General features: G+C 37.7%; 1 protein-coding gene across 1 annotated transcript in view; it reads right to left on the bottom strand.

The window, feature by feature from the left end:
* The window catches only part of LOC126092271 (ATP-dependent RNA helicase Ddx1), a 58090-nt gene that overhangs the window by 5743 nt on the left and 36924 nt on the right, over nucleotides 1-15423 (bottom strand). The window contains exons 7-13 of the mRNA XM_049907787.1: nucleotides 10555-10692; nucleotides 10189-10428; nucleotides 9888-10074; nucleotides 9663-9803; nucleotides 7159-7329; nucleotides 6849-7066; nucleotides 5522-5642 (exon numbers count right to left, since the gene is read on the bottom strand). Coding sequence (XP_049763744.1) covers nucleotides 5522-5642; nucleotides 6849-7066; nucleotides 7159-7329; nucleotides 9663-9803; nucleotides 9888-10074; nucleotides 10189-10428; nucleotides 10555-10692 — 1216 coding nt within the window. The remainder of the gene's footprint in view (nucleotides 1-5521; nucleotides 5643-6848; nucleotides 7067-7158; nucleotides 7330-9662; nucleotides 9804-9887; nucleotides 10075-10188; nucleotides 10429-10554; nucleotides 10693-15423) is intronic.

Raw genomic sequence — 15423 nt, forward strand, 5'->3', positions numbered from 1 at the left:
CACATCATGTTCTGTACCTGGTGGAGGGAAGTTTTTTATTATTTATTTCTGATGAGACTACTCAATGAGATGTCAAAGTGAGCATTAATGGTTAGCAGTTTTAAGTAATTATATTTACTCACATTCCCAGCAGTAATGTCACAATTTGCTCAACGTTACCTTTTCAGAGTTTTCTCTGTGTTTTACCTGCCTGTCATGTCTTCTGGGGAGATATTCAATTTTTTGAGAGTTTCCAAAATTTTCTTTACCCAGTTGGACTTCACTGCATTGGTCATTACTATATTAAAGAAAACTTCTTGGTCAGTTTGCCTTTGTTCATCCTATGTATGTGCCTAGCACTTTATGCCCTTCTTTTCCTGATGCTTATAACAGTCTGTCTATTTGTACAGTCTCTCTAGCAAGACCCCTTTCTGAAACAGCCCATAGATCTTTCTCAGTATTTTCCCCCTTGTTATTGTCTCCTTGATTTTCATTATTTCCTTGATTATTGCTGTTTCTGAGGCATATAAGGCCTCTGATAAGACTACGGTAGTGTCTTAATTTGGCACTGATGGAGCATCAGCAAAAACCAGACATTTTATGCTGATGGTTCTATCATTGTCTCTCCCCATCTTTACCCCATTGACTCCTTTGTCACATGTCCTGATTATTTTCTCTAAGACCGAGTTAAATACAATGGGTGACAGGTCATCTCTGTCTTACATATGTCTCTATTTCGAATGGTTCCGAGACGCCTCTCATGAACGTCACTTCACATGTTGTATTTGTTAATGTTTCCTGAATTAGCTTTCTGGCCTTCTTGTCCATTCACTTCTTCCAGTGTGTGGAGGAGTGTTCATCTACACCAGATCTGTTCACTGCATGACGACCGCTTCTTGAAGCCTCCTTGGTGTTCTCCTACCTGTGAATCTATCTGAGGCTCTAGCTGATTTAACAAGGCTTCGTATAAAATTTTGTTAGTGACAGCTATTAGTGAAATTCCTCTGCACTTATTACGGCATTTTGTCTCCTATCTTGTGGAAGGGATGTATTAGGGCCGAATTCAATTCTCCTGCTAACTTTTCTATTTTCCACGTTTCCAATGATTCTATGTACTTCGGGTGTGATTTTTTCATGATTTAATTTCCAAATTCCTAAAACCAATCAGTCTTCTCCAGGTCCTTTATTATTTTTCAATGATTTTGGGTACGTCAGAGTATCGTGCTAATATTTTACAGTTTCTTCTCATCTTTGTCTCCAGTGCTCTGCCTTGTTTTTTGAAGCATTAGCCCGGTGGTTGATGCCCTGTCATATTTTCTCTGAATATTCAGTAAAAATTGTGTGTGGTGTTTTTGTTGAAGTCCTTTTCTATCTCCTTGGACATGTTTCTGTAACCTGTTTTTTTCTCTCTATGGATTATTTTCAAAGAGGTCTTCTGTACCTTGTTGAATTATGATATTTATTATAAGACAGACTTTTTCCAGATTTGACATTCGAATAATACAGGGTTGTATTACATTCGCAGATTTAACTATTGTTGCCAAGGTCAATGTTTATACATTATTTAACATATTAATCTAGGAAATGTCTCACATTTACATATGAAGCTTTGGCTATTGAGGTTTCGTACAAATTTATTTTTAACAATTTTGAAGGGTAGGGCACATCAAACAATACTTGCATTTGATAGGCTCAAGATTTTCCATATGCCGAAGTGCCTGATACAATTTCGAACTTGCTGAAACAATCACGTAATATTTGATTCGCAGCGTTAGTGCAAGGGATATGTGAGAAACTGTAAGCTAGCAACTACAACACTATAATGCTCTGCTTAAAATCTGAAAATTTTCTGAAACACAGGAGAAAATAACATTAAATTCTGTAAACTAACAAACTTTTGTTGTATTTGTACTGCAATAAATGTCCTCTACTGTATACGTAGACTTATGTTGGTTTTTAAGTAAAGGCAACTTTCAAAGGCGAAAATCTTGTCCTTGAAATACCATTACTTCATTCTGAACCGAAGTCAATGTTTTATTTGGTTATGAAAAATTAACAATTTAGCAAGTGGCTTGCAAATGATTGCTATATATTTTGGAACACTGGGGAAAATAATTACCAGCTTTTAATCAGTTTTAGAACAAGATGATGACATTCAGATAAAATGAGAAGAAAAATTAATCCAGAATGAAATGTACAACAAATGAAATAAATCATATTAAACTATTGTCATAAGAATAAATTAAAGACCTGCTGTGGAGGTAGTATGGACAGATGTTACTTGATCGCAGGACGAGTGACAGATCGATAATTGGACTGCATAGTGACTGTGATCTTTCTGTTTGGACATATGATGTGCACCCTAGAAGACATTGTTGTCCATGTTTCATTGTTGCTCGAGCGCAACACTACAAAAGTTGTAGGGAGACAGTGACTCAGCTTGGCTGAGAATTACCATGAGTGCAGAGAGGAAGTATTGAGAAGGCAGAAATTTTGTCCTCCAGCCTACCATGGGAATGTATACTGCATACTTTGACTTTTTATTTATATTTACCATATTTAAACTGCAATTTGCTTGAATGCATTTGCACTTGGTACTGAACTAACTTCAAAACTGGACACATACTCAACAGTAGCATAAATGTCTACAAAAGACACTGACGTTGTGAGGTAACGGGCAAGTTGTGGTGCCCTGGAAATATTATATGTTTGGAGGTTGGGCAGCCGCACAGGACGCCCATCAAAGCCGAGGCCTGGCAGCAAACATGTGCTGCCGAACGTTAGCCGGACGAGAGGGGTAGCCCCAGCGCATGGTCCAGGCCGAGCACGTGGCTGGGAATTCCTTAGTGATGCTGTGTCAAAGAAAAAGACTTGTATGCTGAAAGCACCAAAGATGGTGGACTTTGTGAAACCATCATGGCAGACATTTCACAGTTCGTATAGAAATTAATAATAGCCAGATGAAATATGATACGGTACCTCAAATAGAGACATGTATAATACTACTATTTGCACAATGATTCTGATGGTGTAATCAGATTTTCAAAATATCTTTATTAGTTTTAAATTAAGTATCTGACTAAATTATACAAGTAACACCCAGCAATGAATTTCCAAAATCTTAATGCTTCATCCGATTTTGTCGATTGCTATGTCTTTAGAAAGCTATTGGTGTAAACTTAAATTAGTATGAATTACAGGCATGTAACTTGAGTAGTACACGAGTTATTGGAGGTCAAAGTGGCCGATTACTAACAATCACATCAGGCCATAAGTACTCCACAGTTACACGAAAAAATGGTAGCAGCATGCTTATAAATATATTGATTCATCTATGTCTTTGTTAATATCCGATATATGCTATTCATGAAGAAACTGGTCAATTATTTACTGCGTTTTAGAAAGCACAGAGACATTAGGCTCCTGGCCTACAATTTGCTTCTTTTCTTTTGATATATGTTTATTTAATTGTTTATGTATTTAATAATGTGTGTTAGAGTGTGTTTATGGTCCAGCTGTAGGAATATTTATTTAATTTCAAGTATTTAAATGTAAATCCAGTATTTCGAATGTTTCATTATTTTTGTGTGGGTGCATTGGCATGAAGACATGGCACGAGCATTGTAGCCAATCACAGCACTCATTACTAAGAGAGACGTATGGAGGTTGGGGGAGGAGCATCGTTTCCGGAGAGGACACGGGAGTGAGTGCTTTGACGCGGACAGTATAGCGCGACGGATGCACAGTCGGTGGAAAGACTTGGACAGTGGAGCAGTTTGCATGTGGTCGCAGCAGATAGAAATACTTTGGAGTGCCGACATGTGCACTTGTGAGATTTCCGTGGCTTCTACAGTGAAGACGTAGTGTGCGTTTAGAAGCGAATATCAAGTGAGCTGTGTTGTTCATAACTAATTGTGTGCTGCACAACTCTATTGTTTCCCTGTTATTCAACTTATATTTTATTTAATTGCTGGGCCATCGACACCAATAAGTGTTTTGCAGAAATATATCACATTCTCAAAAGTGCTTCTACTATCGTACTCTGATACTGAAACTATTGAGTCGGAGGGTGCGTAGTTATTGTGAAAGCCCGCAACGTCTAGATAGGGACCGTGGGATGTCTGGCGCTGCCGGCCGTCCTATATTGCGGCGCAGAGGGCACTCGTGATACCGAGTCGCTGGAGGTGTGGGTCAGCAGGTGTGCTCCATTGGGTCCACAGGATCCCACACGACCACTACTGGTGTCTGGCGGAAACTATTAATTCCACTGCCAACTTCGACACCTGTGGGATGGTACTGACATGTGATACTACAGAAACACGTACTTCTAATGCTAAGAAGCAATGCCACATCAGCGTAGAGGTGAAATCCACTGCGTGTTCAGAAAAAAAGGCTATGTTCTCGGGTCCCGCAGTTACATCAACTTCAGAAATCTCCCATATTCGAAAGAAACAGCCACATATTTACGACAACGGAGAGATAACTTTCACAGCTGTCCCATTAGGATGACGATAATAACTAAAAATAGTGATACCACAGATGACAGGCTAAGTAAACAAAAAGGGCACTGATAGAAATTAAGGTAACAATTTCTTTTTGTTTATTTTATTTTTTCTGTTATTATCAAAACACAGACAATTGGCATAAATTTAGAATAGGTTTAATGATAAAATTTCTAGACAGATCCCTTACATTAATAAAACTTGGTAATTTTGATTTTTCAGAATTTGCAAAAAAATTCAAGGAGACTTAAAAAAGGGGGTCGTCTCATGTTCAGGGTCATCTTATACTCGGGTAAATATGGTATTTCCATTTCTCATACATTTTTCTTAGTGGTTGCCCCAACTTTATCAGTTCTTTCATTTTTCTGACAGTTCTGTCCAGCTGTTAAAACTCAATATTCTTAATTTTTCTGTTATTTCTTTCTTATTTAAACGTATGTACTTGGGGTACGTGCACTGAAAGTAGTTGTTTTTTGACAATATAGTGACCAAGTTTTTTTAACGAGATAATTTTTTATGGCCAGGGGTTCTATGGTAATGATTTCTGTGTCTGAGGATGATTTGCTTATTATCGAAATTAGTAAAAAAATAAAATGACCCTTCTTAGTAGACAAGAAACAAAAAAAAAAAAAAAAAAGTGAGAAAAAGAAAAGTAGAAGTATTGGCACATTGAAGACTTACAGCCTTGCTAAAACACACACACACACACACACACACACACACACACACAGACAGACACAGAGCATCTTTGTGCATTGTGTTACCTCTGGAGGACGACTTGTCCAAAAGCTTAGCAGTGTTTTCAGTCTTGTTTTTATGTGGTTACTGTAACACTTATTTCATCCACCATATTCGTTTATTTATTTATTTTGAAATTCATTCAAATATTTAATGTGTCCTATCTTGGAAACTAAACATGTTGTTGTAGGCCATAAATTACAACTGTAAAAAGCATTTTTACCTGAGAAATACTCAATATCTATAAAAGCTTCTTAGAACATTAAAGTTTGTATTGTGTAGATTTTAATCTCCACACTCACCAACATTCTGCCTCTTCTGACCATAAACAACCTTCCCATCAAATTCATCAACAGGAACTTTTAAATCGGGTTCAACTTGCTGGATAGTCACATTCAGATGGTCTTCTATGTCTGCCAAGTACTGTAAATAGATTAATTAATAAATATGTATAAAGTGACAAATTCAACTGGGGGGGGGGGGGGGGAATTTTTAATTATAGAGATTGACAGGTTAACCAAAATTACCCGAAGGAGGTGCAACTCTCAGTACTATAGACAGAAATTCTTAAACTCAAAATACTACTCCTATTTTTATTTTCTGCAGCCAAATGTTTGTTCCCTCCTTTCACCCCCCCCCCCCCTCCAACCACCGCCAAAAAAACCCTCCTCTCTCTGCAGGTGGAATATATGGTTCGAAAAGCAAGCAATATAAATTCCTATCTCAACTGTTTCGAGGAGTTACACCTTCTAAAATTAAGAACTAGCCACTCTTTCTTTCTCTTTGTGGGTTTTAGCAAGTTTTCAGAAGAAAACTTGTCTCTTCCTACTGATAAAACTATATAGAAAATACTAAAAATCAGTACAATGGAAACATTCAGAACTAGCTTTTACTTTTTGTTTGTCCAATTTTAAGCCTGTATATTCCAGAAAGGAAACACATAGTGCAATAGGACTCCTACTCCACAACATTATTTTCATTATCTTCCTTTAGAAATACAAAGTCTTGTTTTGCAGGGGCATTAACAAAATGTTACTCCAATTTAAAGATGTGGGGCTTCTGTGCAGGGCAGGGACGTATCTCGATGTAAGCATCTGGAAACTTATTATCTGCAAAATATATAGAACTCTTTAACAACTTAACAGTGCCTATCAAACTTTAAAAAAAAATGTTTTTACTGCCATACAATATTATCAGAAAATCATAAGAATAACTATACTAACAATTTGGAAGCACACATAAGCCAATACCAAAGAACTATAAGGAAAAAACTACACTGTTACTTTTAAATAACTTTCACCAGCAGTTTCGTTTCCCAAGGAATGTAAATACTGACAAGAATTAGCATGGTGACAGTCACATGCATACAAAACAATACTAGCAGTTTTGATCATAAACAATCCTATAGAAAAAAATAATTGTCTTTCTCCTCCACCTTCTGCTAATCTTTTCACTTTCGGAAAACACTCAAAATGTGTGTAATGAAACATTTTACTGTAGTAAACTTGGTGAAATTTATCATCTGCCTTTGACTTCCATATGAAGTTGCATTTCTGTGAGCTTTTCAAACAGTGGTAAATTACAATTGTTATTACAATACACATTCTGCAAAAAATGTGTTTACAATACCTGTGGTTCATTGTACCAAATGCAGCAGCCTCCTTCATCAGTCAATCTAGTGTTGTGACAATTCCGTCCTCGACTAGGACACCATTCGCCATGATACCACACTTTTTCTGGCACAGATGACACAAGTGAAATTGCTAGACCCATCCTTTCCGCTCGTCCAACTCTACCGATGCGATGTACATAATTGGACTTTTCATCGGGCAATGTGACATTGATCACTGGTCATACAAAAACATTTGTATAAAATTAGTTTTTCATGAACAAAATCCAATGATAATTTAACAAATTATAATCAAAAATCAGTACTTACTAAATGGTAGTCCAGAAATATCTAAACCTCTTGCTGCTACATCTGTACAAATAAGAAACTTCACTTCTTGGCGTTTGAATTTTTCAAGGTTGCTCTTTCTCTCTGCAGGTTTACGGTCTCCATGTAGACAAACACAAGAATATGGATTGCCCCGGTTGTGAGGGCCACCACCTAAAACATATACAGAGGTTATGTGAAGTTCACATTCTGTAAGCTGAAATCAGACTGTCAGATACAAGGAATAAGGACGATCTTGTTTAAGGGGGGATGTAATGGATTTTGGTCCAAAAAATCTATTTTTCAAAAATATTATTTTCTTGATCTACACAGTTTAATCTATGTTGTGTGTGAATTTTATCATGATAGCAGCTTTAGAAATGCCTTTAAATTGTTAAACTGCACTGGCGGCCAGTCCCACCTTTCCCAACATTTGGCACTGGATTGGATTGATTCGGGGGAAGAGACCAAACAGCAAGGTCATCAGTCTCATTCGATTATGGAAGGATGAGGAAGGAACCCCTGTGACAAGGGGTTGGGAATGAGTGTAGTGTAGGGATGCACCAGGATATTGTGTAGGATAGGTGGGTGACAGAATGCTAGTTTGGGAGGGGTGGGCATGATCCTGGGTAGGATGTTCCTCATTTCAGGGCAGGATGAGAGAGAAAACACTGGCAAAGTATATGGTTCAGCTGTTTCAGTCCAGGGTGATAGTTGGTGACAAGAGGGTGCTTCTTTGTGGCAGATTCTTGCAAGTGGTGGGGTTGGGGTTGTGTGAGGATATGGCACAGTAAATTGTTTCTGGACTAGATTTGAGGGGTATTAGCTGTCTGTGAAGATCTTTGTGCAGCCTTCAGTAAACTGGGCAAGTAAATTCTCATCACTGCAGATTTGTTGTCAACAGCAGCTAAGCTGTAAGGGAGAGACTTTTTGGTGTAGAAGGGATGGCAGCTGTCTCAGTGCAGGTACTGTTGGTGGTTAGTGCGTTTAATGTGGACAGAGGTGGGAATGGAGCCATCAACGAGGTGGAGGTCAACATCCAGGAAGGTGGTGCACTCAGTAGAACAGGACCAAGTGAAGCAGAAAGGAGAAAAGGTGTTGAGGTTGTGAAGGAATGTGGATAGGATGTCTTGGCCATGAGTCCAGATCATGAAGATACCATCAATGAGACCAAACCAGACTAGAGGCTGGGAGTCTTGGGAAGCTAGGAAGGTTTCCTCTAGATGGCCCACAAACAAGTTGACATAGAAGGGTGCAATGCACACATTCTTGGCTGTGGCGCATATTTATTTGTGAAACTTCCTTTTGAAGGAAAAGTAGTTGTGGGTCAGGATACAGTTGATAATGCGTATAAAAATGAGGTGTTGGGTTCAGAGTTTGTGTATAGGGAGGTGGCATCAACAGCGATGAGTAGGGATCCACGAGGTAAAGGAGTGGCGACGGTGGTCAACAAGAGCGGAAATTCTTTCAGTGGGAGTGTAATAGCCATCTACAATGTTGTGTCCAGGACTGTTGGGCTGTGCATTTTTGGGGAGCACGTAAAAGATGGGTGTATGGGGTGATGTTGGGGTGAGGAGGGAGATTGACTCAGGTGGGTGCTTCTGGGAAGGCCTATGGATTTCAGCAGGGATTAGAGGTTATGTTGGTTTTCCAGGATGGGATCACTTTGACCAAGCTTGTAGGTAGGCCCCTGGCAGAGGCCTTGTGTCAATCAGTGTGACTCATCACAGCAGAGGTGGAGTCTTTGTCTTCAGGGAGAATGATGAAGTCTGGATCTATTTTCAGGTTGTGTGTGGCTGTCTTTTCTTCAGAAGAGACCTAGGGAAGGATGGTGAGACCAAAGGGAAGTGATGTTTTCGGAAGTATAGTTTTTCTTGTTGAACTCTAGTTTTATGATTAAAAATGACAATCTATAGATAAGCCACCATGCAAGAAAAATTGACAAGTTGCTAACAGCCACTTATCAGATAAATTGGTTTGTATTCTAGCATACTTTACCTAATTTTGTAACTAGACGTTACTCACACTTTTCTGTTACTACAAATAGACACTACTGCTAGCAATTTCTGTTTTTTGGGGAAATACCCATTATATGTAACTGGCTGTAATGATAATATAAAGGTGAGTCCCATAATGCCAGCATGGATTTCCAACATTTTTCATGTGCACAAAAAACTGGCAGAGCTAAGGTTATGGGATAAAATTCTGAAAAAAGTTGCTCCTTGATGGAAAGAATCCTTCTGTGACAAATAGATAGCTTTTATCAAAAAATGAAGTATGTCTCAATAAACAAAATGCCAATAATGAACTATTCATCTCATCTTTGAAATGTGATATTGTTGGCCAAAGAAAGAATGCTCCAAACTATAACAATTTCACAAACAAACAAATGCTCGAATGTGAATGTATAAACTGCTAATATTTTAAAGGCAATAACACACTGCATTCTTTTATTGACGTATCTCTGTCACATCATCGTTTTAGCTATTACTTAACTCAAAACTCACCCAATTGGTTCATGTATTTCTCCAGGTTGTCACAGTCCAGCTTTGTTCTACAAAATATTATTGCCCGATCCATTTTGTGTTCGTTGATTGCACGCATACAGTATTCACCTTTCAGCATCTTGATGGCTTCAGAAAGTGTTTCTAAAACAAAAAAGTTTAAATAAGCGCATGCTCATTAAGAGAAAACTGATGAGTGTTAAAGATGAATTTATGCTATAATTTAACCTGCAGTGTTATTTCCTGGCCGAACATTGTCTCTCGCATGGACACCATCAGTTTGAATATGGCGACGTAGATTGTGCCAATTTGAGTCCTTCTGGGGGTCTACCATTACCACAACATGGTGTACGGTTTCAGGAACAGCATCTTCACCTTTCAAGTCAACCCATGTGGGAAAATGCATGAGACGTTCCTATGTAAACATTACATTAGTTTTTCCTTATCTCTTGGAACCAGCTATTTTTCACAATTTGAAAACCATCAAACCATTTTTCTTATTAGTGTCAAACACATAAATGAAACTTACCGCCATTTTTTTCACTTCAAAAGCATGTAGAGTAGCTGAACAGACAATCATCTGCAGTCTTCGGCCATCAGATGTAATTTTTGGGATCTGACGATGTAATCTGTCGATGAGTTCAGTGTAGCCCTGTTTGAGAAGACCATCAGCTTCATCCAAAACAAAAAATCTGCACTGAGTGAGAGAAAGATGGCCAGCAGATATCAGATCCTCCAAGCGGCCTGGTGTTCCCACAACTATGTCAACCTGTTGTGATATTGAAATATTAAGAATGGATTTGCTACACTCATTCAAATAGAAAAATGTATTTTCGTTTCAAAAATGAGTGTACAGCATGTTCACAGATTACACTTAATTGTATGATGAACTTACTCCTGCCATCAGTGCTGCAATTTGATCCTTAACATTGACACCACCAATCACCAACAGTTCACGTACTTTTGGATTCTCCAAGTACTTTTTGAACTTAATTATCTGGTTATATGTTTGTTCAGCTAATTCACGAGATGGCTGTAAATAAAAGCTTCTTTTTAAAACATGTTCAGGAAACACTCAAGGAGACGAACATGTTCTTAAATTTAGTGCTCAATCCTGGTACAGAACTTTCATCTGAGTAGGATAGGAGCTTACTGTGTAAGGATTACTTGTATGTAAAGCACACATTTCTTTCTCACATGTTCTCTGTTATGAAATAAGGATATACTTACGTTTGTTTACAGACAATGTTACAGCTCCCTGCACAACAACTCATTCACACAACTAGCAAACTATAAAAAATAAAAATAAATGCTTAAGAAAAACCAAACTTTTAACAGCTGTCTACCATTATCCATAAGATATTTTGTGTGTTCCTATAATATCAGAAATGACAAAAAGTGTGAAAAGGAAAGAAATCCTTTAACCTCAAATTATCACACTAAAACTGGGGTTCATAATCATAACAATATGTTACAAATACAGTAACACCTATTGGGCAATTTCATCTCAATTCATACAGTGTGTGTCAATTTAACATCACAAGATACCACACTTGTTACAAAATAAAATATTGTCATTTTCTCTTGATTTTTTACAAAATGGTAGAGACCTGTGAAAACACCCATTTTGTAAGTAACTCTTCGTACAGTGGAGAACTAAAAGAAAATATAACTAATGAACCAAAAGTGCCAGAGGCTTGACAGATGTTTTGCTTTAAGTTCTTTCTCAATATGTTAAAACTTGGTTGACAAACACAGTTATAGGTTTTTTATGAATTACAAATTTAACAAGAAAATTCCTAAGTTTAAGATTTTTCTAATCTTTAACATAATTTTTTTTTATTTAGAAATGTACACAATGTTATTTTCCATGTTATATTACTACATATAACTGCTGTAACTATTAATCTTCCATCAGTGGTGCCCCTTTTTGGGTCATCCAGAGGTGGACAAACCTTCCTCGACCGGGGGTGGGGGCACAAGGAGACCGTCTGGCTGCCAGAGTCAAAGTGGATTCTTGTATGTATAACCTTAATGTTTATACCAGCCACATTGAGGTCGGGGAGAGGGGGATGGGGGAGGGTATAAAAAGCCATTGTTCATCGCCATCTGTGTGTAACCATAAAAGGTAGCACACAATTTATCAACCATGTCAATGCCCCCTTTCATTTGATTGTGAAATGTGATAATTTCGGGTTTTTTCATGGGCCCAATTGTGTCCTCAATCATATCGCCAAGTGCAGATTTGAAACCATCATTACCTCTCCCCTGAAACAAGAAAGGCTGGAATATTTTCTGCCCCTTTACACATTTTTGAACTCAACTGGAATTTGTCATTTTTTTTTCTTCAAGGTGGCAATGACTGATATTCCTTTACCTGCCAGTTCTTTCATCAGGGGGGTCATCACTAAACCAGTCATCAACAGCCAACAGATTGGTTTATTGACTACTTGTGTTACCATACTATGGATGACAGAAGTGTGATTACTGACACGATGCTCCAACTCTGGTTTCTTACCAGCATGTATATCCATCTTGCAGGTGTAGTACATTTCTGCATCAACAAGGGCAAATATCTATATGCCATACTTTGCTGGCTTGGATGTGATGTAACGATGAATACCCAATGCTCATGAAAAGCTTTGAACTTTTCATTGAGAGTAAAATTTTCTCCAATGGAGTAATATTCTTGGCAGTTAGCAACAAATATTTCAAACATTTTATTATCGGAGCAAGACCGTTGGTCATTTTCCTCTCTTTTGCTTGTGTGTTGCTGTTGCCAAATCAAAAGCATCTCCGCAAAAAAAAAAAAAAATTTACTCAACAACATGGTGAGCTTAAATGGCTCCACACCATCTCCTTTGGTATCCCACAGCTCTTCCAAATTTAGGCGCGATATGTGATAAACACCATCAAGGTATAACAAAGCAATAAAAGCTTTAATTTCAACCAGATTTGTGTACATAGCATTCCTAGGACGGGTGAAAGGTGTTCTCAGTTCGTCACTGTATTGGTTCATCCATGTAATGACTGAGTTCAGAACTGAGTCATCGAAAAGCAGAAGCCATGTTTCAGCATTAGTTTTCCCATGCCTATCTTCACCTACCACCTAAGGATAGTGAGCAAGTAGCTTTTGCTTACCAAGTTTCCTCCTGTTAGGTAGGGAACTTTTATTCCACTGGATTAAGCCAATGACCCCCTTGGTCCTCAGTTGTTTAGACATGTATTACAAATCATCACTGGGCTCTTCGGTGTCATCTGTTTCTTCACAGTTTGGTTCAGATTCTGAATTTTCAGCACGTACTTCAATTTTGTGTTCAGTGTTGGCATCAGGAGGGTCACCAACTTGGTTATCATCCTCCAAAGTCTCTCACCAAACAGAGCCCTGTACAGTCTGCCAACATCTTGAGGGATGATGCCACCGGAGGTTCGTCATGAAGTCTCCATTGTGCAATATAACATATGAAATTATATGTACGGTGGCACTACACTTACTAGGAACAACCCTGTTTTTGCACCTGCAATTTATTCTATGATCAAATTAACTCCCCAGCACACTCACAGATGATAGAACAATAAGATGGAGAAGAAAATTGCAAAACTCTTGTCTGAAAAACTTACACAAATGGTGTCACAACACCTGTGAGGCTAAGAGCAAGCCAGTTGTACAGAAAATCTGGATCATGGGCAGTGACGCAACTGGCCATCATAAGTATGAAAATCTGAAGGATACTTAGAGAAAGTGCACCACAATATGGCCACCAACTGTGGCAAGGGAAATAAAAAAATTGTGCACCTGTGAAGTGGACACCACTAAAAAGGTTAACAATATCTTCTCTGCTCCAGCTACCTGTATTTTGTAAATATATATTTAAACAATTTTAAAAAATCACATTTTTTACACTTTTAACAAAGTATTTACTGAAAATCCCAATTAAAAATTTATGAGAACTGCACTGTAAATTACCTGGTTACTGTGTCAGTAGTTAGTACAATTGGAGTAGGCAATTTTTTTGTGTGTAAAGTATCAGAAAATTTTCAGCACACAATGTATTTACCAGGTGTACCGGTATGAAATGAGCATTTTTATTTTTTTTGTGAAAATGAAACACTAATTTTGAATTGAAAAGTAAAAGCATTTTATTCAAAGTACTGACCATTGCTTTCTATACATTTTGACCACCTTTCTGGCAATTTGTGGACACCATGCCAACAGAAATGTTTCTCTTTTGAAGCAAACCAATCAGACACTCAATTTTCGACTTCTTCATAGGAATCGAAATGTTCCTCAGCGAATGCGTGTCCCATTGATGAAAACAAATGGTAGTCGGAAGAGGCCAAGTCTGGTGAATACGGTGGGTGGGGTACTAGCTCCCAGCCAAGTGTTTTGATTGTATCCTGAACCAGATTTCCTTTGTGTGCAGGTGCATTGTCGTGTAAAAAAATTACTTTGCAATGTCTTCTGGCCCATTCTAGTCTTTTTTCGATCAATGCATAGTTCAAATTGATCATTTGTTGTCTGTAGCGATTAGTATTCACAGTTTCACCAGGTTTTAGAAGCTCATGATACACCACACCTTTCTGATCCCACCAAACACAGAGCATTGTCTTCTTGCCGAATCGATCTTGTTTTGCAGTCGATGTTGATGGTTGTCCCGGACTAACCCATGATTTTTCCCGATTAGGATTCTTAAAATAAATCCATTTTTCATCACCAGTAACAATTTGATGCAAAATTAATTTTCTTTCATGTCTTTGAAGCAAAACTTGACAAATGGTTTTTCGGTTTTCCATCTGTCTTTCATTCAATTCATGTGGCACCCATTTTCCACACTTCTGGATCTTTCCCACAGCTTTCAAATGGTCAGAAATTGTTTGTTGTGCAACATTTAGAATTGCTGCAATTTGCTTCTGACTCAAAGTATCATCTTCATCCAATATTGCTTGCAATTCGGCGTCTTCGAACTTTTTTGGTGGTCTTCACGTTCTTCATTTCTTACATCAAAATCATTATTTCTAAACCATTGAAACCATCTTTTGCATGTTGCTTCTGATAGAGTATGATCACCATATGCCTCGACAAGCATTCGATGGGACTCTGCAGCACTTTTTTTCAAATGAAAACAAAAAATCAATGCTTTCTGCAAATCATCACTTTCTGGTACAAAATTCAATGTTGTTAACACGACGAAAACATATGATGTTGTTTGTTCCACGACTTGATGTATACTAAATATATTTGACAGATGTCATACCAACCAAACAAAAAAAATTAAGGCTCGTTCACAACAAATGTTCCCTATCGACACATTTGTATCTTAACACTCATTTCATACCAGTTCATCTGGTAGCATTTAACCTCTAGTGTAATCTAAGCATGTTGGCAATACTGTTTTCAGCTCTCTTTTTAGATTTGTGTGTGTGGTTTCAATTTTTCATATACAAAGTCAGTGAGAGAGCAAAGAAGTGAAAGGGTTAGATATGTCGACTACTGAAACAGACAAGAAGATTATGTTTAAGAAAAGTGAAAATCACTTCACAATTGTTAGAAATCTAATTTTACACTACTTTAACTCAATGGCAGCAATTATTTAAAATACAGGGTGCACCAACACAACTTTATGATTTCAACATGTAATAAAACCCATTTTATGAATCATATTTTTAAATTTTTTTTTAGTAATGTAGGCACTAGGAGTTTTTTTTACACCAGTTTGAAAATCGTATCACATAGGTGGTGTACCCACTGCTCGGGTGAGGCAAC

Source organism: Schistocerca cancellata, chromosome 7 (genome assembly GCF_023864275.1).
Source record: "Schistocerca cancellata isolate TAMUIC-IGC-003103 chromosome 7, iqSchCanc2.1, whole genome shotgun sequence".
In the NCBI taxonomy this organism is placed as follows: domain Eukaryota; kingdom Metazoa; phylum Arthropoda; class Insecta; order Orthoptera; family Acrididae; genus Schistocerca; species Schistocerca cancellata.